The 25,562-nt window shown below is 45.1% G+C and overlaps 1 protein-coding gene across 1 annotated transcript in view; it reads left to right on the top strand.

The window, feature by feature from the left end:
• Positions 1–25,562, top strand: part of VPS41 (VPS41 subunit of HOPS complex) — a 169,887-nt gene that overhangs the window by 80,049 nt on the left and 64,276 nt on the right. Inside the window, exons 8-10 of the mRNA XM_060247653.1 lie at positions 12,486–12,605; positions 15,501–15,647; positions 16,789–16,855. Coding sequence (XP_060103636.1) covers positions 12,486–12,605; positions 15,501–15,647; positions 16,789–16,855 — 334 coding nt within the window. The remainder of the gene's footprint in view (positions 1–12,485; positions 12,606–15,500; positions 15,648–16,788; positions 16,856–25,562) is intronic.

Here is a 25,562-nt window from a genome sequence, read left to right as displayed (position 1 = left end):
CTGCTCAGCAATTTCATTGAATGCCCACGAGTTCTTGTATTGTGAGAAAGGGAGAAAAGTACTTCTTTCTCTACTTTTTCCATCCCATGCATTATCTTGTAAACCTCTATCATGTCACCTCTCAGTCGACGTTTCTCCAAGCTAAAGAGCCCTAAGCGTTTCAACCTTTCTTCATAGGGAAGGTGTTCCAGCCCTTTAAATTTCAATGTCTCTGAAGAAGTTTGCGTTCACAAAAAAGCTCATAACTTGGATAAAACATTGTGGGTCTTAAAGGTGTCACTGGACTCAATTTTTGTTCTGTTGCTTCAGACCAATATGGCTACCCCCCCCCCCCCCCAAATAAACCAGATCAGTTCAGTGTTATAAACCATGCCAAATTGCTTAGTTTGTCTTGAACCTTCCATGCTTTCTTCTCTGGGAGAATATTCCTTGTTAACCCAAGAAAAGGCAATTGTTGTTTACTTGTTCCTTTTGTGGTGTGATTGCCAGCACCTTCATGATCACTTCCATGCCAATCTGTTTGTTTGAAAAATCAATTACCCCAGTAGGTTTGGTAAAAAGTGAAAGCAACATCCAAGGTTTTTGAGATCTGTCGCAAGCTGTTTGGTAAGCATGCCTAGAAGTCAAGCCACAAAAGTGGAAGTTGTACAATAGAAGGAATTTCTGGGCAGAGCTGCCTTGCGCAACATCCATCACTCATAAGAAAATAAGAAAAGCCCTGCTGGATCAGACCAATAGTCCATCTAGTCCAGCATCCTGTCTCCCACAGTGGCCAACCAGTTCCTTTGGACAGCCAACAAAATGGCATAGAGGCCAAGGCCTTCCTCTTTTGTTGCCTCCTGGCTCTGGGATTCAAAGGATTAGTGCCTCTGAATGTGCAGGTTCCCCTCAGTCACCATGGCTAGTAGCCACTGAGAGAGATTCTCTATCTATCTAATCTCCTTCTAAAACTGTTTATTCCTGTGGCCATCATTACATTCTCTGGCAGGAAATTCCACATTTTAATCGCTCTTTGGGTAAAGTAGTATTTCCTTTTGTCTGTCCTGAACCTACCGCCCGTCAGCTTCATCGGATGCCCTCAAGTTCTAATCTTTTGGGAGTGGGAGAAAAAATTCTCTTTGTCAGCGCTCTTCGCCACATGCATAATTTGGTATTCACTCTTCTCTTAAACAACTACTTAGGCCAAGGGAAAGAGAGATCTTAAGAAACAAGTAATCTGGCAGGAGAAAGAAAGGGATATTTTGAAGCTTTAGCTACTGCCGTATTGAAAGTATAGCAGCGGAATTTGTATTTTTATTGTAAAGTCTGCCAAGCCCTGCCTTCGATATATTTTAATTGCTCTGATTTTTAGTGTCAGCAGATCCAGTTTATCTTTGCAGTGACCTTTACCTCTGAACCCCCCGATATGTGCTTCATAATAACTGGCTGGATCACTTTGACAAATTATTAAATTGTCAGGATGCTGTTTGCAGCAGAGTCCATTTTTAGAAACAGGATAGTCAGCTGTTTGGCATTGCGTTGGGTTAGATGAAGAGTACCAGACAAGAAAGGCAGATTGCTTTGTAAGCTGTAAAATGTCAGTCAGTAAATACTGAGAGGTCCCATTGAAGAGAAGTAAGAGTAAATACCAGGGCAATCTCTGTCCAGGTGTTAGACGCTTTACCTTAAATTGTGTACACGTTTATTGCCTCAGTGGCTTCTTGGCTTGGAATTGCTGTCTGTAATGAATGGCCGTTAGAATGTTTAAATGAGGCATTGTTTGTGTGGACATAGAACATAAAATGGGATCCCAAGCTTCAGGTGCTCAGTTGGCATAAGCGGCATAAACACTTGGCATCTGGTGCCTGGGCTGTGGAAGACCACGGGACTCTGGTTCCTTCTCCTTCCACAGAGAAGGTTAAAGTGTCACGTTTCTTGTCTTTCCAGGAAAGGCTGAAGAACCTGGGACTTTTCAATATAGAAGACTAAGGGGATACAAGATAGAGATTTATAAAATTAGGATTGCTGTGATGACCGTAATAACTGGAACTGAGACCACACATTGACAGCAGAAAGAGAAAAGATCAGAGCACAATGGCAAGTACCAAGTCTCTCACTGGTACATTCTCTTTCTCATCTCTCCAAACTGCTCTACAAGGTTTTTATACCTCTCATGAGATCCTTGTGGCAGGGTATTGCAGACATTTTTCCAACCATGTCCTCTCTTCAATCTGGACTTTGCCATGGTTTCTGGACTTCGCCTGCTCCTTTGTTTTTGTCTTCTTTTGAGCTGGCCAGTCATCACGGACCATTTCAGCCAAGCGCTCTCTATCCACTGCTGTTCTTAGTATTTGCATAGCCCCCCAGTTCCTTTTTTAATGTAAAAAAATCGAGGGGGGGGTTATGTGTGCATGCATTCACATGCCTGGATGTCATGGAGCTTGGACTTTCAGTAAGGTGGCTTGCTATTGCCTGCCTCTGCATCCCAGCCTTGGTATTCCTTGGAGGTCTCCCATCCAAGAGCTTGCCAGGAATAGCCCTGCTTCTGAAATATGACCAGATGAGGTTTGCCTGGGTTATCCAGGTCAGGGCTTTTTTCCCCTGAACTGATTTTTGATATGCATTAGAGAGTAAGATTCAAGTCCAGTCACACCTTAAAGACCAACAAGATATCTAGGGTCTAAGCTTTCATGAGTCAAAGCTCCCTTGACTGTGGAAAGCTTATGCCCCCAAAATTAGTGTTGGTCTCCGAGGTGCTACTGGACTTCTGACAAAGGGGAGCTTTGGTTCTTGAAACCTTTTACCCTGAGAATCTTGGGTTGGTCTTTAAGATGCTGCTGGACTTGAATCTTGCTCTCCTCTTGCAGGCCACCATGGCTACCCACCTGAAATTACTTTGATGTATGTTATTTCATGCCTATGCGTGTATCTCTAAAGGAAGAGCCATTTCTTGCATTGCGTTCTGTTGCTGATCTGCTAACTCCTGTAAGAGGTTTACTCATGTGGTGAAAGGGGTAATATTGGGAGGGAACTCTGTGGTACTGCAGATCAGTGTCTTTGTTCAGGGATTTCTGGTTTTGGAGTGCACTCTGCTAACAATTTGATTTCAGCCGGATCACCCACACCCCTCCTGCATTGAGTGCACAGAACAGTACACGACGGTAACATATGAAGCGCCAATCAGTAAAGTGAAAAATTAATTTGATTTTATGCAACTGAATTAGGAAGATCACTAAGCAAAAGGAAATAGAATAAATTTTGAGGATGCTTGTTATTGGTGCAGCACAGCGACCCCAGGCTTCCTTGGTGGGAACCCATCCAAGTACTAACCAGGGCTTCTAGTGTCCTGGCCCCACTGGTGGACCTCCTGATGGCACCCGATTTTGTTTTGGTTTTTTGGCCCCTGGTGTGACACAGAGTGTTGGACTGGATGGGCCATTGGCCTGATCCAGCATGGCTTCTCTTATGTTCTTGGGCTGACCCTTCTTAACTTCTAAGGTGTGATGAGATCAGGCTGGCCTGGGTTATCCAGGTCAGGCAATTACAGTTGTATGAGAGGGCTTTTCAACTTTCCCCTGCCAGTGACGGCCCACTGTAAAGGAGGTGGCTCCTCTGGAACAGTGATGTGGCAGGAGCCACCACCAGAAGGGGACAGATGTCTTCTTCATTCCCATGCCAAAGTACTGAGTGTATGCACATGGCCCTCCATACTTCTCTGCCTTGGTATTCAGTTCTTTACTGTTGTCCCACAGCTGGAGAACAACATCGAGGACAAAGCATGTGCTGTGTGACAATAAATAACAGCGCACCATTCTCTACACATGAAGACTTAGTTTTTTATGTGTTTTGCAGCCTCAGAGTAGGTAGTTGTGCTTTTAAAACTCATTCTGGAATACCAATCTTCAGTTTCGCTTTGGAAGAGGAGTGTGTTAAGAAAACGATCCTTTTAATGCTCATCTCATTGACATTACTTTGGACACGGGGCTTCTAATTTTCATGACTGAAGGGTTCCTCTGAGCAGGCTAAAGACAGGGATTACATGCAATTAGCACAAGTGTTAATCGCTTGAGGAGCTCCATTAGATCGAAACAGTAGCCTTTCCTCTGATTCACAGCTGTTCTGTGTCAAATAAGACTGCCAGGCTGATCCTAAGTCTAATGCTAGTCTTTAACAGCTGTCCAAGGCTGTGGGTGTAACTAAGGTCGGCACAGTTTGCTTGACAATAATTCTAGGACAGCTTAGGAGAAGGCTGATCCTAAGAAGAAGATGATGAAGAAGAAGATATTGGATTTATATCCCGCCCTCCACTCCGAAGAGTCTCAGAGCGGCTCACAATCTCCTTTACCTTCCTCCCCCACAACAGACACACTGTGAGGTGAGTGGGGCTGGAGGGCTCTCACAGCAGCTGCCCTTTCAAGGACAACCTCTGCCAGAGCTATGGCTGACCCAAGGCCATGCTAGCAGGTGCAAGTGGAGGAGTGGGGAATCAAACCTGGCTCTCCCAGATAAGAGTCCGCACACTTAACCACTACACCAAACTGGCTCTCTAAGGGGAACAGCAGTGCAAAAATATGATGGAGCCACTTCCTTCGTCCCCTGGACAGTTAATGCAAGGAATTCAGTCCTAACCCTTACTTTGCTGATCATGGATGGGTTGGTTGCCATTTTGTCTCAATCCTATATCAAACCCAGGAGCAGAGAGAGTCAGAGAAGGCTACTGTCAAGGCCTCCAGGAAGAAATCTCACGTCACGTTTTGTGCGTGATTGCCCAAGGCAGAAACCAGACAAGAGTTGACTTGGCTTCACAGAGGAACGAAGCAGCCCCCAAGAAAATGAAACTGCCTCTTCGGTATTGACTTTCATCACTTATCCTGTGGAACATGGAGAAACGTGGTGTTGAAATATAATGACCAAATTTAATGTAATGACTGAACACACCCTCTGGCAGTGGTTTTCTCGCTTTCTAAGCTGTCTCCACCATATCTGCCAAAGAAATGTATGCATGCTTGCCATGACCGGATCAACATTATTTTTCGAGGGGAGGCAAAATTAAAAAATGACACCCCCTTATGGGTCCATAAGATAGTATAGAATAGTCCATTCTATTTAATAGAATAGAATGGACTCCATACCCAATTTGGTGCTCCCCCCTTTGGTGGCGCCCGGAGCAAATGCCCCCTCTGCTCCCCCGTAGATCCGGCCCTGATACTTGCAATGGGACACCTGTGCATTACAGACAATGCTGAGAAGGGCATAAACTCAGTTCATGAGGAGCCAAAATGTGACTAACAACAATGAAGGGTTCTAATGAGGTCTGTTGGCCTTTGCCTTAAGGCTGCATGAACTGAGAGCATATCCTAAAGCACACAGACACTCAGCATTCCCCAGTAGCTGTTCAGTTTAGGGGCAAGTGGATTGAAAGCTGTCTTTCAGGAGCTCTTGTCTCCGACGATTGACGTTCTGATTCTGTGGTTGGTTTCCAAGGAATGTAACGATTTCCTGAATGTAAGTTAGTAAAAGCACTGCTTCATGGAGCTGAACATTAAGAAACTCTGGAAGTAGGTAACAATGTGGCTAAGTTGTTCAAGCTTCAGGTGCTAGTGAATGGAAAGGGCAAGGTCATTGGTGTTTTACCTCATGTTACGAATCTCCACTTTGGTCACATTACTTACCTTATGTAATAATCTGCTCTACATATAGGCGCTGATGGACCTCCGCGGCTTATGGGCCACTGTACTGTAACAGAGCATTAGAGAGATTTACCAGCAGAAAACAGATAGGTGAATGAAGCATATTGCCGAGGAAGTGGTTTTTCAGCCGCCACCGCTGCTATTGAAATATAAGTACTGAGAATGCTGACTGCTTTGATGTGGATTTATAGGAAATAAAGCCCTAAAATACTTTCTCTAGCCAAAGATTGGGGAGTGGGGGGGACACAGCCTACTCTTGGAAACAGCTTTCCTTCTCTCTCCACACTTAGCTCCCGTGGAGCTTAAATTGTTCTTGGTATTGTGATAATGACAATTCGATGTTATAGCCAAGTGGAAGATGAACTAAATGAATTTGGGGAGGGGGGGGGTGCGGGAATCTGTTCTGCAGATAGTTGCTTCTGGAAACACTCTGTGGAAAGTTCCCCGTCCCTAAGTCTTGAAGTGGCTGCACTGTAAGTAGAAGATAAATTGAGCTTATTAGATGTGAGTCAACTAGTACAGGTGACCTTAATGCAACTGAATTAGCAGCTCCTGGAGGGGTAGGGGGTGGGGAATTGCTATGCATTTGTGAAACAATTACAGGTACTGTAGAAGCGATTTGAAATGCTTTGTGGAAAAAGAGACAATAGCAGTGATAGCAACCGTGCAATCCTAAACATGGTTATACCCGTCTAAGTCCATTGAAGTCAATGGGCATAGAACTGCATAGGACTGCACTGCTGGTGTGTTTGGAAGTTCTAATAATAATAAATTTAGCAAATTTTTATTTATACCCCGCCCTCCCCGCCTAGGCAGGCTCAGGGCAGCTTACAGGACATGGTATAAACCATGTTATAACAATAAAAACAAGATAATACAATTACAATACAATTCATAAATTAAATATTATTAAATAAATAATCTAAAACCAGTATAACTTAATTGTGCCTAAGTCTCAATATATACAAAGATGGCTTGATGTTACTACCAGGTTCTATTTTAGAAAGCTAGTTGGAAGAGGGTGGTTTTACAAGCCCTACGGAACTGATTGAGATCCCGCAGGGCCCGTACCTCCTCCGGTAGCTGGTTCCACCACTGGGGTGCCTGTATCGAGAAGGCCTGCTCTCTAGTTGTTTTTAATTTGGCCTCCTTTGGCCCAGGGATTTCCAGAAGATTTTGTGAACTAGATCTCAGTGCTCTCTGGGGAACATATGGGGAGAGGCGGTCCCTAAGGTAGGCAGGTCCTCGGCCATATAGGGCTTTAAAGGTAATAACCAGCACCTTGTAATGAACTTGATACATAATTGGCAGCCAGTGCAGTTCCCGCAGCCTAGGCCGTACGTGTTCCCACCGAGGTAGTCCCATTAACAGTCTGGCTGCTGCATTCTGTATTAACTGCAGTTTCCGAGTTCGGTACAGGGGCAGCCCCATGTAGAGGGCATTACAGTAGTCTAACCTCAAGGTGACTGTTGCATGGATCACTATTGCCCGGCCGCTTCACTCCAGGAAGGGAGCCAACTGCCTCGCCCGCCTAATATGAAAAAGGCGGATTTGGCAGTGGCTGCTAACTGGGCCTCCATATTCTACCTCTTGCAGTTTTAGAGGGTCACTCCAATGGCATTCCATATAGAGAAAGAATTTGCCTCTATTGTTCCACTGAGGACTTGTGCCATGTTACATCCCAGTGCCCAAGATTTGAGGCTGGATGTAAAAGATTTCTGAGGACCATTATATCTCATTTTCTGGGAAAGTCAGATCAGGAAAAATTAGTTTTGCTACAAGTGGAAGATAAGGATACATTCATTAATTTCCAGATGTTAGTATTTATATAGCACCTGCCAAGTGCCCAGGGAGCTTTGTGTGTGGGGTGTGGGGAGAGCCAGTTTGGTGTAGTGGTTAAGTGTGCAGACTCTTATCTGGGAGAACCGGGTTTGATTCCCCACTCCTCCACTTGCACCTGCTAGCATGGCTTTGGGTCAGCCATAGCTCTGGCAGAGGTTGTCCTTGAAAGGGCAGCTGCTGTGAGAGCCCTCTCCAGCCCCACCCACCTCACAGGGTGTCTGTTGTGGGGGAGGAAGGTAAAGGACATTGTGAGCCGCTCTGAGACTCTTCGGAGTGGAGGGCGGGATATAAATCCAATATCTTCTTCTTCTTCTTCTTCTATTTCAGCAGTCCTTAGAATGGTCCCGCCAAGCGGGTCAGTGTCGTTACCCCCATGAGGAAACAGTGCTTTGCCTCAGGCCATTTTGGGTTGAGTGGCTGAGGCAAAATGGCATGGTGAACTTCCCAGTTCATACTCCTGCCATTACTGAGGAAATGGTGAACTTCCCAGTTCATACTCCCGCCATTACTGAAGAAATGGTGGACTTCCCAGTTCATACTCCTGTCACTACATCTGGACTTAAGCTCTTAATTTTAAGATGTTTTTAATAGTCAGGAGGGCAGAGGTACAACTACTATCCTAGTGTAAAAGGTTCTGTGCCCAACTAGCGCAGTCGTAATTCTCTTCCAGTACCCATTTGGATTAAGGATCATGGAGCATTTGAAGTTGTAAGGATTATGCACATATATTATTCTGAGACTCAAATGACTGCACCAAGAGGTGACTGCCATGTTACAGCATACTGGCTTGGCAAGGATCCAGGAGACCCAGGTTCAAATTGCCACTTGGCCATGAAGATCACCAAGGTGACCATGAGCCATTCTCTCTCCCCCCGTCCCTCTCTCTCCCCTCCTCCCCCCCTTGACTTACCTCACAGGGTTGTTGTGAGAGTGAAATAGAGGCCGGGAGCTGAAGTGCGCTTCCCTAAGCTTCTTGGAGAAAGGACAGGGCTAAAATTTCTGAAATTAATAATAGTAGCAGCAAGCCTACTTCTGTTTGGTGACTAAAGACTTCTGTTTGGTAACTATTAGTAACAGAAGAATGGACAATTCTCTGGAAAATTGCTGCCTGACAATGAAGATTGACAGAAGCTGCTCTAGTATAAAACTAATTCATAATTAAATTAAATTCTTAATGAGTTGTGCTGAAGCTCTTACAATAGAAGCCACTTACCATTTTCACACACAGCTTACGTCGCAGTCACAATCCTGTTCCCTCTGCAGTGTCCGGTCAGATTTCCCACCATCTGCGCCGGAGTTACAGGAAGTGCTGCAGCTTCTGCGTAGCAAACGTAAACTGGGTTTTAGCGGTTTACGTTTGCTACGCAAAAGCCGCGGCACTTCCTGTAACTCCGGCGCAGATGGTGGGAAATCCGACCGGATGCTGCAGAGGGAACAGGATTGTGACTGCGACGTAAGCTGTGTGCGAAAACGGTGACTGTTTTAATTTAGATTGGTTTTAGAGAGACCACAAAGGCCCTGTTAATTTTTTGGGGGGAGGGGGGAGAGGAGTTAGAAATAAATTAGTATGAAAAGACTTGTTGATTTGTATATTTTAATGATGAATAGCGTTGCAACAAACAGAGCTTTAAAAACAGAAATGTGCGTGCTTGTTGGATGAACATGTGCACCTTGGGAAGAACTTGGCATTTGAATGAGTTTGAAATCACCTAAGCCCAAACATCAGATGGACATGCATTGTTGAATATTATTTTTGTCATTATTGCATTATGCAACATAAGATGCATTTGGTATTCTGAAAGCGGACCCATGTCTGTAATTTGATGAGCATTTCATAAGGCATTTATATGTTTTTTTCAGTTATTATTACTTCTATTCAATATAACGTTGAAATCTGTTTTAGGAGCTGTTGCTATTGTCAGATGAAAATTATTGATGTTTTCCTTCAGTGCTCAGTTTATTCTGTATTTATCCCATAACTTTATTCCAGGGTTGCCATGTGATGCCATGACCTCCCCAGCCAAAGTACCCTGTGCGCCCCCCGCCACTTATCTCTAATGGTTTGGGTCCTTGCAGCTAACACTCCTTCTCATTCCTCATGCATCTTTAAACACGGCATGGCAAGATTCTCCCAATAGGTAGAGAAGATCATTTAGGCACATGTGACTTGCTATGCCGTATTTAGAGACAACTGAGGAATGGAAAGAACGTTAGCAGCTTTGGTCCTGAGTGAGGGCATAGCAGGGATGGTCATGAAAGCAGTTTCCAGAACCCATTGCCTCATCTCATTGTAAAGCTGACCCTGCCTTTCCTGGAAGGAAAGAATGGAACTAATACAGGTTTTGAAGAAATGCAAAATAGCCCTGAGCTGGATAGCCCAGGCAAGCCCGATCTTGTCAGATCTCAGTGGCTAAGCAGGGTCGACTGTGGTTAGTACTTGGATAGGAGACTGTCCTTGAAATACCCAGTCAAGAGGCAGGGGCAGGCTTATTCAGCCACCTCCCTTAGTATCCTCCAGGCCCCCAATAGGGGTCACTCACCAGAGGTCAACATGATCTCCAGGTACAAACATGCACTCACAGACACGTATGCACACACACACACATGAAAAATTCAAAAAGAAAATAAATGCAAAAGAGTCCAGCATGGGTGACTACACATAACAGTACAGTCTGAAACAGAGGTGTCTCTTTCTAAGTCAGTTGAATTCAAAGGTATAACTCTGTTTAGGATTGTGCCATGAAACAGCCTGACAGATCCTCCAAATCAACTTTTCCTATCTCTTCCTTTTCGCTCTGCTGCAGTGTTGACTTAATGTGACTTATTCTATCAAATGTTTTAATAGGTAGGATTTAACAGAGGAGGAGTTGAAATCAGTAAAGAAATTCAAATCCATTTTTCATAGCATTGGTGTCATTTGAAGCATACTGGCACAGACTGCTAGTTTTTAAAACCCTTGTTTCTAATTCTGGGTAGAGAGTTCTCTATAACTGAAAAAATTGTTTACTTCTGTACCAATATAATTTGATTCCGTAAGAGATGTATTTAGGTTGCCAGCCAGCTTTTCACTTGCTCTCATCCAGTTCTCCCTATTATAGCCGAATGGCTTTCGTACATGTCAGCCCCATGATTCTCAACCAGAGCCTTCTTTAGTAACCTTTTCAACAGCAGAAAAGCTGTCTGAATCTAACGTTATCACAGTGGTCTTTTGTATCAAGTTTTTAAATCAGAATTTCTCAGGAAGGCTTAGAAGTCCCCACATCCAAGGTTTTTGGACACTGATACAATACAGGATATCTTGAAGATGTCTTACCATGTGGACAGTATGTCTGCTCAGGGCTACAGATATGACATTTACTCATGGATAGATTCAAGGTGGTGTAAAACACTGAAATAAATACATAAATATAGTGTACTGTGCCAAATTAGGCCCACTCCTCATTTATTAGAAGCAATAGATATGAGATCAGAAACAAGGACTCCTTGTGGATTGGATCCAGCCAGCCTTTCTACTGGTGGAAAAGGAAGGAGGCACCATTTTTGACCACCAAAAAAGACCGTGCTGTGGATTGTGGTATATAAAAGCCACGTGAGATGGGGGAATGTTATGGAGACGAATTGGAGAAGAATGAGTGAAAAAGCTGGCAGGATCCAACCTTATATTTTTATTCCATCTAGCCTTCATGCGATGTAGTATCTCTGTGTGATAGATGTTAAAGTAGTAAATGCTTTTTCCAGGATAGAAATTATTCTATTTCTTAGCTTCTTATCCTTACCTTACAGACAACTCAGTCCATTTAATTACACTGTCACTCATTTAACATGATTTAGTCCTATTATTACAAATTTAGTTCTGTTATAATCAGGGAGGTTCAGCTGATGTAGTGCTCAGGGTTTCAGTTCAATTGTGGAGTAGATCTTCCTCTTATATAATAGTTTTTTCTTTGACCAGCTGTCTGTTAAACGACTTACGGTGAGAAATTTTAAAACTTTGTTTTTTGAACTTTGTGAATTGGAAAATCTGTCCTTTGGTACCATCTTGTGGTTATACGTATAATAGGCATTCTGTGCGAATCTTAACTAAACAGCCTCTTTAAACAAAGATTTATATTGATTTCCTGATTTCTCTTTTTTAAATTGAAAGGGCCTTGATCTAATGCAGTAGGTTAAAAGCCAATGCAGATATTCTGGGTACACATACCTGGTTTGGGCTTATATTTCTACATCACCAATCTCCAGACCACTTTCTTTTTTTGGTTGAAAAGGTCATTTCTGTCATTGTACTGGCTGAAGCAAGAAGCAAAGGAAACAGCTTCTTTTATGAGCCAGGTGCTTGTGAGAACATCCAGCTGCAGGTGGTACCCAGTTTACCCAATTCTTTTCCCACATGGTGAAGCACTATCTTCATACACAAGGTTATCGTTGTGGTTTGGGGGCATATGAATCCCTCTCCCCCATGTGGTGGGGAGTGTTGTTTTCAGATAACATACAAAACTGATCCCCTTGTTTCATTCCACTACTGTCAAGGTCACGGTTCAGTGTTTCTGGTTATAATTGCCACCCAATTATTTATTTAAGCGTTTTCACCATACCAGTCTCCCTGATGGGAACCCAAAACCGCTTACCACATTGCTCTCTCCACTTCCATTCTTATCTTCAAAAGCAAAAAAAACCAAAAACCTGTGAGGTGGGTTAGGAGGAGAGAGTGACTCGCCCAAGGTCACCCAGCAAGCTTCCATGGCAGAGAGGAGCTTCATGGCTGTGCCTCCTAGGCTTGTACTATATCATTGCAGCTCTTTCTTCGTTCTTGGCCTCACAAGTTGCTTGGCAGTAAACTAGAAGCTTTGCTTGTCACGGATGTTTTTTATTGTCACCTTGTTCTGCCTTCTCTCGCGAGGACATTTAATGGCAAATCGTTCTTTTTCCTCCCTGTCTTTATCACAGTGTGATATTTTTTGTGTCTCTTCCTCCTAGTTATTGTTATATGAAAAGACCTGGATGAACAGATGGAAGCCTTCCATTTTACATGAAGGAGAGGGGACTATAAGGAATGTTAAGTGGAAAGGAAACCTAATTGCTTGGGCCAATAATATGGTAGGTATTAAAAAACACCAGTACATAACAGCATATTAATTAAATTAGCTTATCAATTTAAAATGCTTTTATTTCTGAGGCAGTAGTTAACTTTATGGGTCGTGTTTAGTCACACCTTTCCTAATGGTCCTGATTTACTATATTTGGCCTGGCATAAGAGGAAGACAGGAGGGCCTGGCATAACTTGGTCCATGGGGTCGCAAAGAGTCAGACTCGACTGTGCAACTGAGCAACAGCAAAGAGGAATACTAAAAATGTAGTCAGACACAACAATTAAGGGGAAAGCGTCTCTTTCCTTGGTGCCCAAGAACAATGTGGGTCATATACCTGCATCTTTGCATAAGTAAATTATTTGACTGGGAACAGTCAGGATGTTAAATTCCACTCCCACCCCCAATTGCAAAATGAGCTCTGAGCTGACATTCTTCAGGAAGGATCAATTACATTGGATAGATGTTTCAGAGATGGCGTTGCTACCTTTGTCTTGCTGTGGTCCAGCTACTCGTGCATATTTCCAAACCTCAGCTGTGTACTAGAACCCAAGTTTTGTTATTTCTTTAGAAAATGAATGTGCTGCCTCTGGTCACTGTCTGCTGGGGGGGGGCACGTGGAAAGAGGGGGGGAGATCAGAGGTATAAGAAACTTCATCTTCAGAACAGTTCCCTGTGCTGAAGAGCTTTCAGTAATTTCCAAGCAGGGTGTAGGTTTTGCCTTGCTGAGCAGTAGCAAGTCTGGCCTTCAGGTGCAAGGCGGATCCTTCCTACACAATACCCCAAATGGACTCATATAATATTGTATTATACTTTGACTCGGTTGTGCTTTGTCATAAGCCAGGGGTGTCGAACTCATTTGTTATGAGGGCCAGATCTGACGTAAATGAGACCTTGTTGGGCTGGGCCATGTGTATCATAAAATGTAATGCCAGGTAGCAGAGATATAAACTTTATAAAGGACACAAACACAATTAAAGATTTTGTATCTCTCCCATGTGATTGAGGGAACTGGGCAAGGAAGCTCTGGCTCCTTCCTTCCATCCCCAGGGGATGAGGAGGGGTGGAGCCTCAGCCAGAAGAAGGAAAAGAGGCTTCGCTCAGTAGCTCTGCGGTGTGATTGAGAGAGCCTGGCAAAGCAAGCTCTTTCTCCTCCCTTTCCTCCCCAGGGGAGGAGCCTCAGCCAGTGGAGAAAATAGAGGCTTTGCTCTGTAGCTTCTGTGCAATTGAGCAAGCCTGGCAAAGCAAGCTGTGGCACAGAAGGAAGCAAGAGAGAGGGAGAAGGAAGCAGACTTGCTCACGGACCTGGTAAGATCCCAGTTTTCTAGCACAGGGAGTACACAGCCTCCAAATAAGTGAAATTTGAGGAAGTGGATAGAATGTGAAAAACCACCACCACAGAGCTCTAAAACTGGCAATCTAAAAGGCAAAGAAACAAATTAGGCTATTGATAATAGTGTTAACAAAAAAGAGAGTGGACAAAGCTAGACGTGTACCTTCTGTCAGGTGGATCGCAACCATTGATGAATATTCTGGGTAACTCTCCAGGGAGGCCATTCTTCATTGGTCGCACCTATTCCCAGAAGATGGTTGAAAGATACCTTCTTTAATTGTGTCAATCTGAAGAGAACGCCATGGGGAAAGAAAGCAAGAATTCTTCAAGAATATTTGTAGCTGCCTTTCCATAGGAAAACCACTAATTGTCATGAGAAAAGTTAACTAGGTAGCAGAGATATAAACTTTATAAAGGATGCAGATAAACACAATTAAAGATACTATTTTTTACTTAAAATACAAACATGCATAAAACTATTGTGATATTTTATTTAAAATGGAAAGGTGGAGGAACAGTGGGATTTGGTGATGTACTTTTTAATATAAAACATCAAGAAAAAGCAAGGATCATAGCAGAAACTAAAAATATAAAATGTTCTGAGCCTAGGAAAACATGAAATGTCTGGGCATTCCAAGCTTCTCCCCAACCCCCAAGTTTACTCAGATTGGCTCTGAGTTCCCGGTTAGAGTACTTACTAGGTACTAGTTCTCAGGTCCATTCAGCAGAGACAAGCTGGCTCAAAGCATCAACCCTTTATTTGCAAGGAGATCACTCCAGCAAGCAACAGCTTCAACTGGCCATATAAACGCTGGAAAGTGAAACTATTTGATCTCTCCTCCATTGAAATACATTGCAGCACAGACAAAGTTGCAAGGAAAACATGGAATGGATTTTCCATTAAGGTCTCTGGGCCCAGATAGACTACTCTGGGAGTAGTCTATCTGGGCACAGAGACCTTAATGGAAAATCCATTCCACATTTTTTTACAACTTTGCAAGCTCAGAAGAGCTTCGTGCTAAAGCAGGCAAGAACAAGGCAGAAGGAGCTGGGAACTTTGGCAGCCTTGGAGCTTCAAAGGGTAAGGACAGGAGTTGTGTGGGGGCGGGGGGGAGAACTGGGAGCCTGTTTAAAGCCCTGGCCAGCCTGGTTGCTTCTTGCAGGCTGTAAGTTTGATGCCCTGGGTTACAAGATTCCAACAGCTTATTTTTCATAACTTTTAAAAGAAGGGCAAGTGAGAAAATAATCCTTTACTTTTAAAATCAAAAAATAGGCCATAGAATTGACTTCTATGCATCTGGTGGCAAATATTGCCTGCAGAGTTCATTGCCAGTGCCTGAGTTATTGGTGTACTTTCAAAGCCAAATTTGTAGTTTGCTGCAGAAGGGACCAACAGACACAGGCCATTTTCTCCAGCTACTTCTGTCCCACCCAGCAGGCTCCATTCTGTGCCCCTTCATAAGACCATGTATCTTCCCCACCCCCGCCAGTATATTTATAGCTGATATTTTTAGACCATGGGTTGCATCTGAGGTGCCCCATTGACTTTCTTACTATGCATTAAACTTCCAGGGCGTGAAGATACTCGATGTGATCACGAAGCAAAGAATCACCAACGTGCCCCGAGACGATATAAGCCTCCGTCCAGATATGTATCCTTGCAGCCTTTGCTGGAAAGATAATTTAACACTGATTATTGGCTGGGGAAATTCAGTAAAGGTACAATTACCTGTCTTTGTAATAAATGCTTGCCGCTATCACAGACAAACAGAGGATTATTTCTGAAAAGCAAAGGCAATAGGGGAAAGGAGCGGGGGGGATGAAAGAAGGGAATTTGATTTGACTACTGTGCAGAGAACTGCTGCTGCCATAGAAATGTCATTGGGCTGACCTTCATAAGAAGGAATAATGACAAATGCCCAGTGGTCAGACAGATTTCTCCGGGAGCGTGCAGTAGTAGGCAAGGCTGTGGGATGATCCTCCTTCCTTTGTCGTCCCGCGATGCGCTTGGAGAGCTGTTGAAACAGACTTGTGGAATTCATTAACTCTGCTTAGGCTTGGTGAGGAATGATCATTTCGGCCAACATGTTTGGCCAGATCTTAGAGACCGTAGAAAACAATTAGCCACGAGCCAGCTGCTACTTATCCAAAGGCAGCTTTCAGTAAAGCAGCGGCAGGTAGGAAGTCAAACTGCCATGGAAGGCAGAGCAGAGGCTAAAAGAAGCTTAAATGTTTTTCAAAAGCTTTCTGAAAAATGCTTTTGCGTAATAAAATCCTGGAAACATCTTATTATGACATGCATTTTCTAAACCAGCTAGGTTTTATGACGTGCAGCTTCTTCAGTTGCCTTTCTTTTATTCCTAATGTCAATCTCCAGTTTAGCACCAGTGAAAATGGGGGTGGGGGAGAGAGGTTACTCGATCGCAGCAAAACAAGCTGTCTTGTAGAACCCTAAAGTTTGGTGTGTTTATGACCACCTCGAATTCCTGGGTCTGATGAATTGCACTGCATAAATTTGTGCCCCAGTCTGGGAGTCTTTAAGGTACCACAGATCTCTTGGTTGTTTTGACTATGGCAACCTTTCCAGAATCTATATGAACCAAGGTCACAAAATTAATACTGTATTTACAAGTTCAGTATGTTTACAATATTCTTCTAGAATTTCATTGCTTCCTAAGATATTTTTTTGTGCTGACTGGGTGATTTCTTGCAACTGTTCCTTAAAATGCCAGGTTAACTCGAATGGTAATCATTCTCATTTATCCTGCTTATGAACATTTGTGTACATGCAAAGCAGAGCTCCTGCTGTTTCCCAAGGCTAATGGTAGCAATTAATTAATATAGTGATTTTGCTTCATAGATCTGCTATGTAAAAGAACGACACGCCAGTGAAATGAGAGATCTGCCCAGCCGTTACGTGGAAATAGGTAGGAGGCCAGCATGTTTGCTGTGAAGTTGCAGGAAAGCTCTTTGTGACTCAGTGTTAAAGTCATGTAACCCACTGATATTTTTCTGTTATAGAATCTTAAATCCCTTCCTTGTTTCCAGCAGCATAAAGGAATGCATGCAGTACACTCCAATAATACACTTATTTCTTTATGCCCTTTTTGATTTGCCAAAAATTGGCTCCCCGAATGGTTCATGGAGATCAAAAGATGAAATGTCCTTTGAAGGGAAGGCATTCTTAGATGGATTGCTTCCTTGCTCCAAACTGGATAGCTGTAGCTGGAACCAGGCATAGTGAGGGGATGTGGGAGGTAGAGAGCCAGTTTGGTGTAGTGGTTAAGTGTGCGGACTCTTATCTGGGAGAACTGGGTTTGATTCCCCACTCCTCCGCTTGAACCTGCTGGAATAGCCTTGGGTTAGCCATACCTCTGGCAGAGATTGTCCTTGAAAGGGCAGCTGCTGTGAGAGCCCTCTCAGCCCCACCCATCTCACAGAGTGTCTTTTGGTGGGGGAGGAAGATAAAGGAGATTGTGAGCCGCTCTGAGACTCTGAAATTCAGAGTGGAGGGCGGGATATAAATTCAATATCATCATTCAGTATAAAGCAGCTGCATGTGAACTATTCCATGCCTCCTGTGCATGACCCATGTGTAGTCTACCTCTACAGGTCAGACAGTCAGTTTTGGTACAGTAGCTAGAACGGTGAGTTTGAACAGGGGTTCTGCTCTCTCAGGGATGAGACTACTATCTCTGACACATGATTCCCACCACCATTACAGCTTCTGACAGAAAAGGGTTGTGTGCATGCGTGTTGCTTGCCAAGTGAAGCTGATTCAGGTATGGGCTTCTGTTGCCACAGGTAGATGACAGATGCTTTTTGACCCTGTTTCCACCCCACCCCCCAAGTTCCAACAGAGCGGCAGAGCAGGGAAGGGAGGAAGAGCTACATTGTCATAAATCTGCCTAGGCACCTATTGTAAGGGTGGAGTGTTTGTAGAGACAGATTCTTTATCTTTCCTCGCCCAGCCTACAGGCCTTCCCTACATATTTAAGGATCAGTGCTTTATCTCACTTTAGCTGCTAACAATCTGTTTGAGGTTTTCCCATTCTGGTTTCAGGTCACAGCACTCTGGTTCGGCTAAACGCCTTGAACTTTGCTTTTTTTAAAAATGCGGATTGGATAGAGCTGGAAGACAGTTGTCATTTTTCCATGTCTTAATAATGATTTCCATTCAGGTGGATAATATTTCACAGCCTCTTTGTTAGATTATGATGTCCTTTAATGAACCCCATAACTCCCGTCTCCAGACTCCCCTCAGTTTCAGCCCCTCCGCACTGCTGCTTATAAGCCACACCTCGAGCTCTGCTTCTGTTCAGTGCTGTAAATATTATTCATACAACCTCTGTGGAAAAAAGGTAGGGAGGCATCCCTAGAGTATCGATAACAGGACAGCCATCTTCAGCATTGCTTATGATTCTCCAGGGTTTGGGGAGAGCAAGCTTCTGAGGAAGTAAAAATGACTGAACTAAGGCTATCATACTTTGGTCACATCATGAGAAGATGGTGGAAAAGACAATAATAATAATAATAATAATTATAATTATAATAATACTTTTTATTTATATCCCACCCTCCCCGCCGAAGCAGGCTCAGGGCGGCTCACAACATTTTAGTTCAATACAATACGATTCAATATAATACAATACAATAAAATCACATAATTCAATAAATACTACATTATAAAACCATCATTTAAAACAACATTCCAATTAAAATTAACAGTTATGGTGCTAAATTACAGGCTTTTAAGAAATTGATGGTGGAATACAACAGCAGCGAATCTATCATTAGCTCAGCATTCAGCGAAGGCCATCTTAAAAAGAGTGGTTTTGCAGGCTCTGCGGAATTGGTCAAGACTCCACAGGGCCCGCACTTCATCCGGAAGTTGATTCCATAGGTGTGGAGCTGTGATAGAGAAGGCCCGGTCCCTTGTGTTCTTCAATTTGGCCTCCCTCGGCCCAGGGATATTCAGCTGGTTCTTTCCTGCTGACCTCAGTGCTCTCTGGGGTTCGTATGGGGAGAGACGGTCCCTCAGGTAGGCAGGCCCTCAACCATATAGGGCTTTAAATAACCAGCACTTTGTACCAAACCTAGTATGCAACCGGCAGCCAGTGCAGCCCGCACATCCCCGACTGTATGTGCTCCCACTTCGGGAGCCCTAACAATAGCCTAGCCACTGCGTTCTGCACCAGCTGCAGCTTCCGGGTTCAGCACAAAGGCAGCCCCATGTAGAGGGCATTACAGTAATCCAGTCTTGAGGTGACCGTTGCATGGATCACTGTTGCTAGTTCCTGGCACTCAAGGAAGGGGGCCAACTGCCTCGCCCGTCTAAGATGAAAAAATGCGGACTTGGCAGTGGCTGCTATCTGGGCCTCCATTGACAATGAAGGCTCCAGTAGAACCCCCAAGCTCTTGACCCGGTGCGCCGCTTTCAGCGACACACCGTCAAAAACCGGGAGAGGAATTTCCCTTCCCAGAGCGCCACGACCCAAGCAAAGGACCTCCGTCTTCATTGGATTCAGCTTCAACCCACTCAACCTGAGCCAACCTGCCACGGCTTGCAGCGCCAGGTCCAGGTTTTTTGGGACGCAGTCAGGCCGGCCGTCCATTAGTAGATAGAGCTGGGTGTCATCCACATATTGATGACATCCCAGCCTATTCCTCCGGGCAATCTGGGCAAGGGGGCACATGTAGATGTTAAATAACATCGAAGAGAGAACTGCTCCCTGCGGCACCCCACAATCTAGTGAGTGCCTCTGGGATAGCTCTCCCCCAGTTGCCACCCTTTGTCCCCGTCCATCAAGGATGGAGGAAAGCCACTGTAAGACCAACCCCCTAATCTCTGCGTTGGCGAGCCAACGGGTCAGTAACCGATGGTCGACCGTGTCGAACGCAGCCGACAGGTCTAACAACATCAGCACCGCCACACCCCCTCGATCCAGATGCTGCTGGAGATCTTCCACCAAGGCGACCAGCACTGTCTCCATCCCATGGCCTGGGCGGAAGCTGGACTGGTAAGGATCTAAGATGGAAGCGTCATCCAGAAAACCCTGCAATTGTAGCGCTACTGCCCTCTCGATAATTTTACCTAAAAATGGTAAATTTGAGACCGGTCGGTAGTCAGCCAATTCGGCCAGGTCTGCTGTACTTTTTTTCAAGAGAGGGTGGACCATAGCCTCTTTCAGAGGTGTTGGAAATCGCCCCTCTGAGAGGGATCTATTTACAATGTCCCGTAAAGGACTTGTAAGCTCCCTCTGGCAAGATTTAATCAGCCAAGAGGGGCATGGGTCCAGATCACAAGTTGTTGGACATACAGTAGAGAGAATTCCGTCAGCTTCCCCCAGGCTAAGTGTATCAAAGTGATCCAGAACTGAACCAGAAGACAGGCACAGAGCCTCAAGATCTTGTACTGTATCCAATGTGGTGGGAAAGTCCTGGCAGAGTGACATGATTTTATCTGCAAAAAATTTCGTAAAAGCCTCACAGTCTATCTCTAATTCTCTCACATTTGGTCTGCCTTGAGGCAGTGTTGTAAAGTTCCTAATTATACTAAATAATTGTGCCAAGCATGAATTTGCAGACGCAATCCTAGCCGCAAAGTAGTCCTTCTTTGCGGCTTTGACTGCCATCTCATAAGACCTCATAAATGTTCTGTAGGATGTTCTCGTCGCTTCATCACGAGTATGCCGCCACTGCTCTAGTCGTCTGAGCCCTTGTTTCAGCTGCCATAGCTCTGAGGTGTACCATGGAGCCAACCTCACACGAGGGCGCAGAGGACATCGGGGTGCAATCTCATTGATGGCCCTGGATAGCTGGCCATGCCAAGCCTCAACCAGGTCATCAATGGAATCGCCAGGGGGCCAGGGATCCCGCAGGGCCATTTAGAACCGCTCAGGGTCCATCAGACTCCTTGGGTGAGCCAAAATAGGCTCTCCGCCCATACAGGGTTGGGGCGGCGCCTTCACACGGGCCTTGAGGGCAAAGTGATCCGACCATGGCACTGCTTCTGCGGCAATATCATCCACCAAAATCCTGGACGCAAAGATCAAATCTAACATGTGACCAGCCTGGTGTGTGGGAGTTGTAACAAATTGGAAGAGTCCCAGTGTCGCCATGGAAGACACTAGGCCCATCGCCAGACTGGAGGCCGCATCATCGGCATGGACATTGAAATCACCCAGGACCATCAGCCCTGGGTATTCCAACGCCCAGCCTGCCACGGCCTCCATCAGGTATGGTAAGGCGCTGGCCGGTGTGTTAGGCGGACGGTACCCCAGCCAGATTGCCAACCCCTCCCCAACATCCCACACCAGTTCGGCACATTCAATACCATCGATCATTGGGGCCGGGAGAGCCCGGAAGGAGTAACCCTCCCGTATGAATAGCGCCACCCCTCCCCGCCCCCCGCCTGCTAGTCCATGATTGGTGAAAGACCGAGTAACCCGGGGGAGTTTATAGGAAAAGGTGAACACAGTAAGAAGAAAGGGAGCCCCAACCAATGTTCCCTCTAAACTGTGGGGTCTTGTGAGCAAAAATTCTACTTCGTGAGCTACTGGCATTAAAATTGTGAGTGAGAGACTTGGTTACTGCATAAATTAGTTTGCTTTGGGGGCATTTTTCATGAGCTAAGACAAAAATGTGCAACCTGGAGGCTAAAAAACTGTGAGCTAGCTCACACTAACCCAGCTTAGAGGGGACACTGGACCCAATATTAGATTGACTCAATCAAGGAAGCCACAGTTCTTAGTTTGTAAGACCTCCACAATACTGTTAATGATAGAATGTTCTGGAGGTCATTAATTTACACAGCTTCTGAAGAATCATGCCAGTTTTTGTTTCAGCAGTTAATTTATATTCAGAAGCATCACATTTTAGAGCAGCTGCCCTCATTGTTAGTGCATTTAGAAGCTGCCATAGAAGAGAAGATATACTTCCTTTTTTGGGGAGGTGGAACATCATTTATTCTGTGCTCAGAAGGTGTAAATTTATAAGGAAACTGACTGCATGGGAGGGCCGTGTGGTCGCTAAGGTGATTGTGAACTCCCACTCAGTTTAGGCAGGCAAATGCACAGCCACTGGGGAACTGCTTGGGAATCTTATGCCTTGTTCAGCTCAAACTATATCAAGGCCAGCAACCTTCTTCTCCTGCCTAAGGGCACTAGAAAGAGGGCAGGTGTGGAGTAGTGATTTGTGTATTGGACCAGGTTCTTGGGAGACCTACCCCACTTCTACCATGGAACCCCTCTGGGTGACCTTAGGTCTGTTATATGCTCTCATTGCAGGGTTATTGTTGTGGAGGAAATGGAAGAGGGGAAAACAGTGTTCAAAGCTGGTTTGAGTCCTAGCTGGGAAGCAAAGTGAGATAAATAAATGAATGCATAAAATGAGGGAGCTAAGTCCATATGCCCCTGGCTGCTGTATTTTGGCTGGAACCTCCCCACACCCCCCCGCAAAGGCAGCAGCAATAATCTTAATAGTGGTGAGGTTCAGAAATACCCCATCCCTGGCCTATGCTGGACTTGTCAACAGAGACACCCCCGTTATCAACTATGATAGCAGGGAGACACCACAGGAGGGCAGCAATACATCTATACTCCATTAGCCACCCGTGGCTGCAATCTGTGGATATCTAAATCATGGCTCAGGGCCAGGTGGAGGCTAAAGATATTTTTCTGTGCACTTGTAAGATTCCCCAGGTGTGCAGAAAAATCTGAAATGTTTGAATTTTAATTTTTTTGTCCCCGTCCCCCCCCAAACTAAAGCAAAATATTGAAAAATTTAAAGAGCATTGCCTGTGCATGGCTGAGCTGTGGTGGACATATATGAAAATTTGAAGCTGCCTTATACTGAATCAGACTCTCGGTCCATCAAAGTCAGTATTGTCTACTCAGACTGGCAGCAGCTCTCCAGGATCTCAAGCTGAGGTTTTTCACGGCTGTTTGCCTGGACCCTTTTTAGTTGGAAATGCCAGGGATTGAACTTGGGACCTTCTGCTTACCAAGCAGATGCTCCAACACTGAGCCACCCTGGGAGACCCTCAGGGCAACAGCAGCAGGTGTGGGAGTTGCTCAGGGCCTGGCTGCTTGTGGCCCAGCCTCTGCTGAAGCAAATGCAGGGAGCCACTCAGGCCCCAGCTGCTGCCACATCACATACTGGGAGCCACTCAGGGCTTAGAGAGGCTCTCAGATATGTTGTGGCGAGGCCCTGAATATGCAGGCTCAGCAATGGGAGGGAGAAATGTATTCCTCCTTGTGAGTTTCGGCCCTCCCCTTGTAGTGAATTATTCCTTTCTGTTATCAGAGTGAAGTCTAAATGAGTGAAGTCTCTATAGCAGTCTTTCTGTCTTCATATTGTGACAAAAAAAATATATTCATGGGGACCTGAAGAGAATTGTAAAAGTATTTGTTCATCCCCCATTTTTGCTTCTCTGAAAGTGCAGAGATCTGCCAAGCCTCAACATTTCTTCTGGGGCAGAAATTCCAGCTTCTTCCACCGACCAGAATAGGCAGTGTCCAGTTTGTGTGATTTTGGATGGCCGCTTCAGTTGGGCTCCACCCAACCCTCTTCTGTTCATTCCCCTGCTGGGGTTCAAGCAAAGGCACTGCTTTCCCTCCTTGGGCCCAGAGGTCTTTTTGATCTTGACATTTGCCCTACCCAGAAGGGAAATTTTAAAGCTGTTAATGAGGTGCTCTCCAGTAGACGGGAACATTTCCTTAGTGGGTGTATGTGATAGACTCTGAGGCAGATGTGACTCTTGGGGGATGGCCAGAGACTCTGGTAGACAGGTGGGAGCATCTGACTGGAGTCTGTGTGAGATCGTCCCTGCTGTCATATGATGTGGCGAGGGGAGGCCTATAGTGATAGAGATAGGAGGGGTGAAATCAGGGTCTCCTCCATGGAACCTTCTAAAACCATACGTAAGTGGAGGGGGGTTCCCCTTCCAAATCAGAACTAGGCACCCTGTAATTCTAGCAGTGGTTTTACAAGAACGTTGGCTTCTGACTCATGATAGTCTTGTTTTACTCTCAGAATGTAATGATAGGTGACAGTTGTCTTAAATCTTAAGACATCCCAACGATCAGTTGGGATGTTGTTGTTATTATTTTTAGTAGTAGTAGCAGCAGTATTTTTATATTTTCATGTGTGAGTTTGTGTGCGTGTGCATGTGTGTGCACCTGGAAGTCATGGCAACCTCAGGTGATTGACCCTTACTGGAGGCCTGGAGGATATCCAGGGAGGTGGCTGAATAAATCCTGCCCCTGCCTCCCGACTGCTGGTATTCCAAGGAGGTCTCCCATTCAAGTACTTGCCAGAGTTGACCTTGCTTAGCTTCCGAGGTCTAATGAGACTGGGCTTGCCTGGATTATCCAGGTCAGGGTGGGATGTTTTAATTATTGATTACAGTGTACCAATGAAATACACCATGTGCCTCAGATAGATCATTTGAAGTGGTCCTTTTTGTGTACAAATATACTCATGTGAGGTCATGCCAAATGTTCTTGGTGTGAGGAAGCCTGCTGGAGGGACCAAGGCTTGCTTCCATCTCCTGCCTACTGGGACCTTGTAAGAACCAGCTAGAGCAGTGTTTCCCATTTGCAGGGTCGTGACCTGGTACCGGGCCACAGAAGCCTCACTACCAGGTCACAAGAAAAGCCAAAGCTAGCCCCGCCCCCAGCAAAGCTAGTCCCACCCCATCTCTGTGTTGTGCAGAGAGGAGCTCGGCTGCCTCTCCTTCCTTCTCCCCCACTCCCAGTGTTTGAGAGAAAAACTAGCATCCACTGGCACTTAGACCCACAAAGCAGTCTTCAAGGTATGAGCTTTCATGTGCCTTGCAGTATGTTCTTTTGGAGAGATTTCCCCAGGAGGCCTGGGCAGCAAAGAAGGGTGTGTGTGTTTTTTTCAGCCAGGAGGGGCGGGGAGTGGGCATTCCAGTAGCTTTTTTTTTTACCAAACGACCCATCCAGGCAGCCAGCTATGTATAAGCATTCCACCGAAGTCCAAAACAGTTTGTAGTTGTGTACATGAAGTTGCCATTGGTTTATCAAGGCCACTCTTGCTTACTCTGACTGGCCGTGGTATTGTCTACTCAGACTGGCAGCAGCTCTCCAGAGATGCTAGGGACTGAACTTGGGCCATTCTGCTCTACCACTGAACGACTGCTCCATCAGGGAGGGACTGTGGCTCAGCGACAGAGCATCTGCTTGGCATACAGATGGTCCCAGATTCAATCCCTGGCATCTCCAGTTAAATATCAGGTCATAGGTAGTGTTAAGGATCTCTGACTAAGAACCTGGAGAGCTACTGCTGGTCTGAATAGACAATACTGAGTTAGATGGACCAAGGGTCTGATTCAGTGTAAGGCAGACTTATGTGCAAATCCGCAGTTCAAAGGACTTTCCGTGACGCTTCCAGAGTAAGGGAGTAATCTTAAACAGGCCATCTCAGAAGTAAGGCCCATGTTTATTCTCAGAGCTCATTCCCAGGGAAGGGTCCTTAGGAATGTAGCCTTATGGGTTGCTTTACTCTTTTTAGGAAAGCTCCGTTCCTCTGTGGCCATTGTGTTTCAAAATGCACAGTAAGCACACTCCTGGGACCCTCGATTATATAATTGGTTGTGAATCTTTTCAG

Source organism: Heteronotia binoei, chromosome 10 (genome assembly GCF_032191835.1).
Source record: "Heteronotia binoei isolate CCM8104 ecotype False Entrance Well chromosome 10, APGP_CSIRO_Hbin_v1, whole genome shotgun sequence".
In the NCBI taxonomy this organism is placed as follows: domain Eukaryota; kingdom Metazoa; phylum Chordata; class Lepidosauria; order Squamata; family Gekkonidae; genus Heteronotia; species Heteronotia binoei.
Note: the sequence above shows the minus strand (reverse complement) of the source record. Positions and strands in the feature narration are given on the sequence as shown.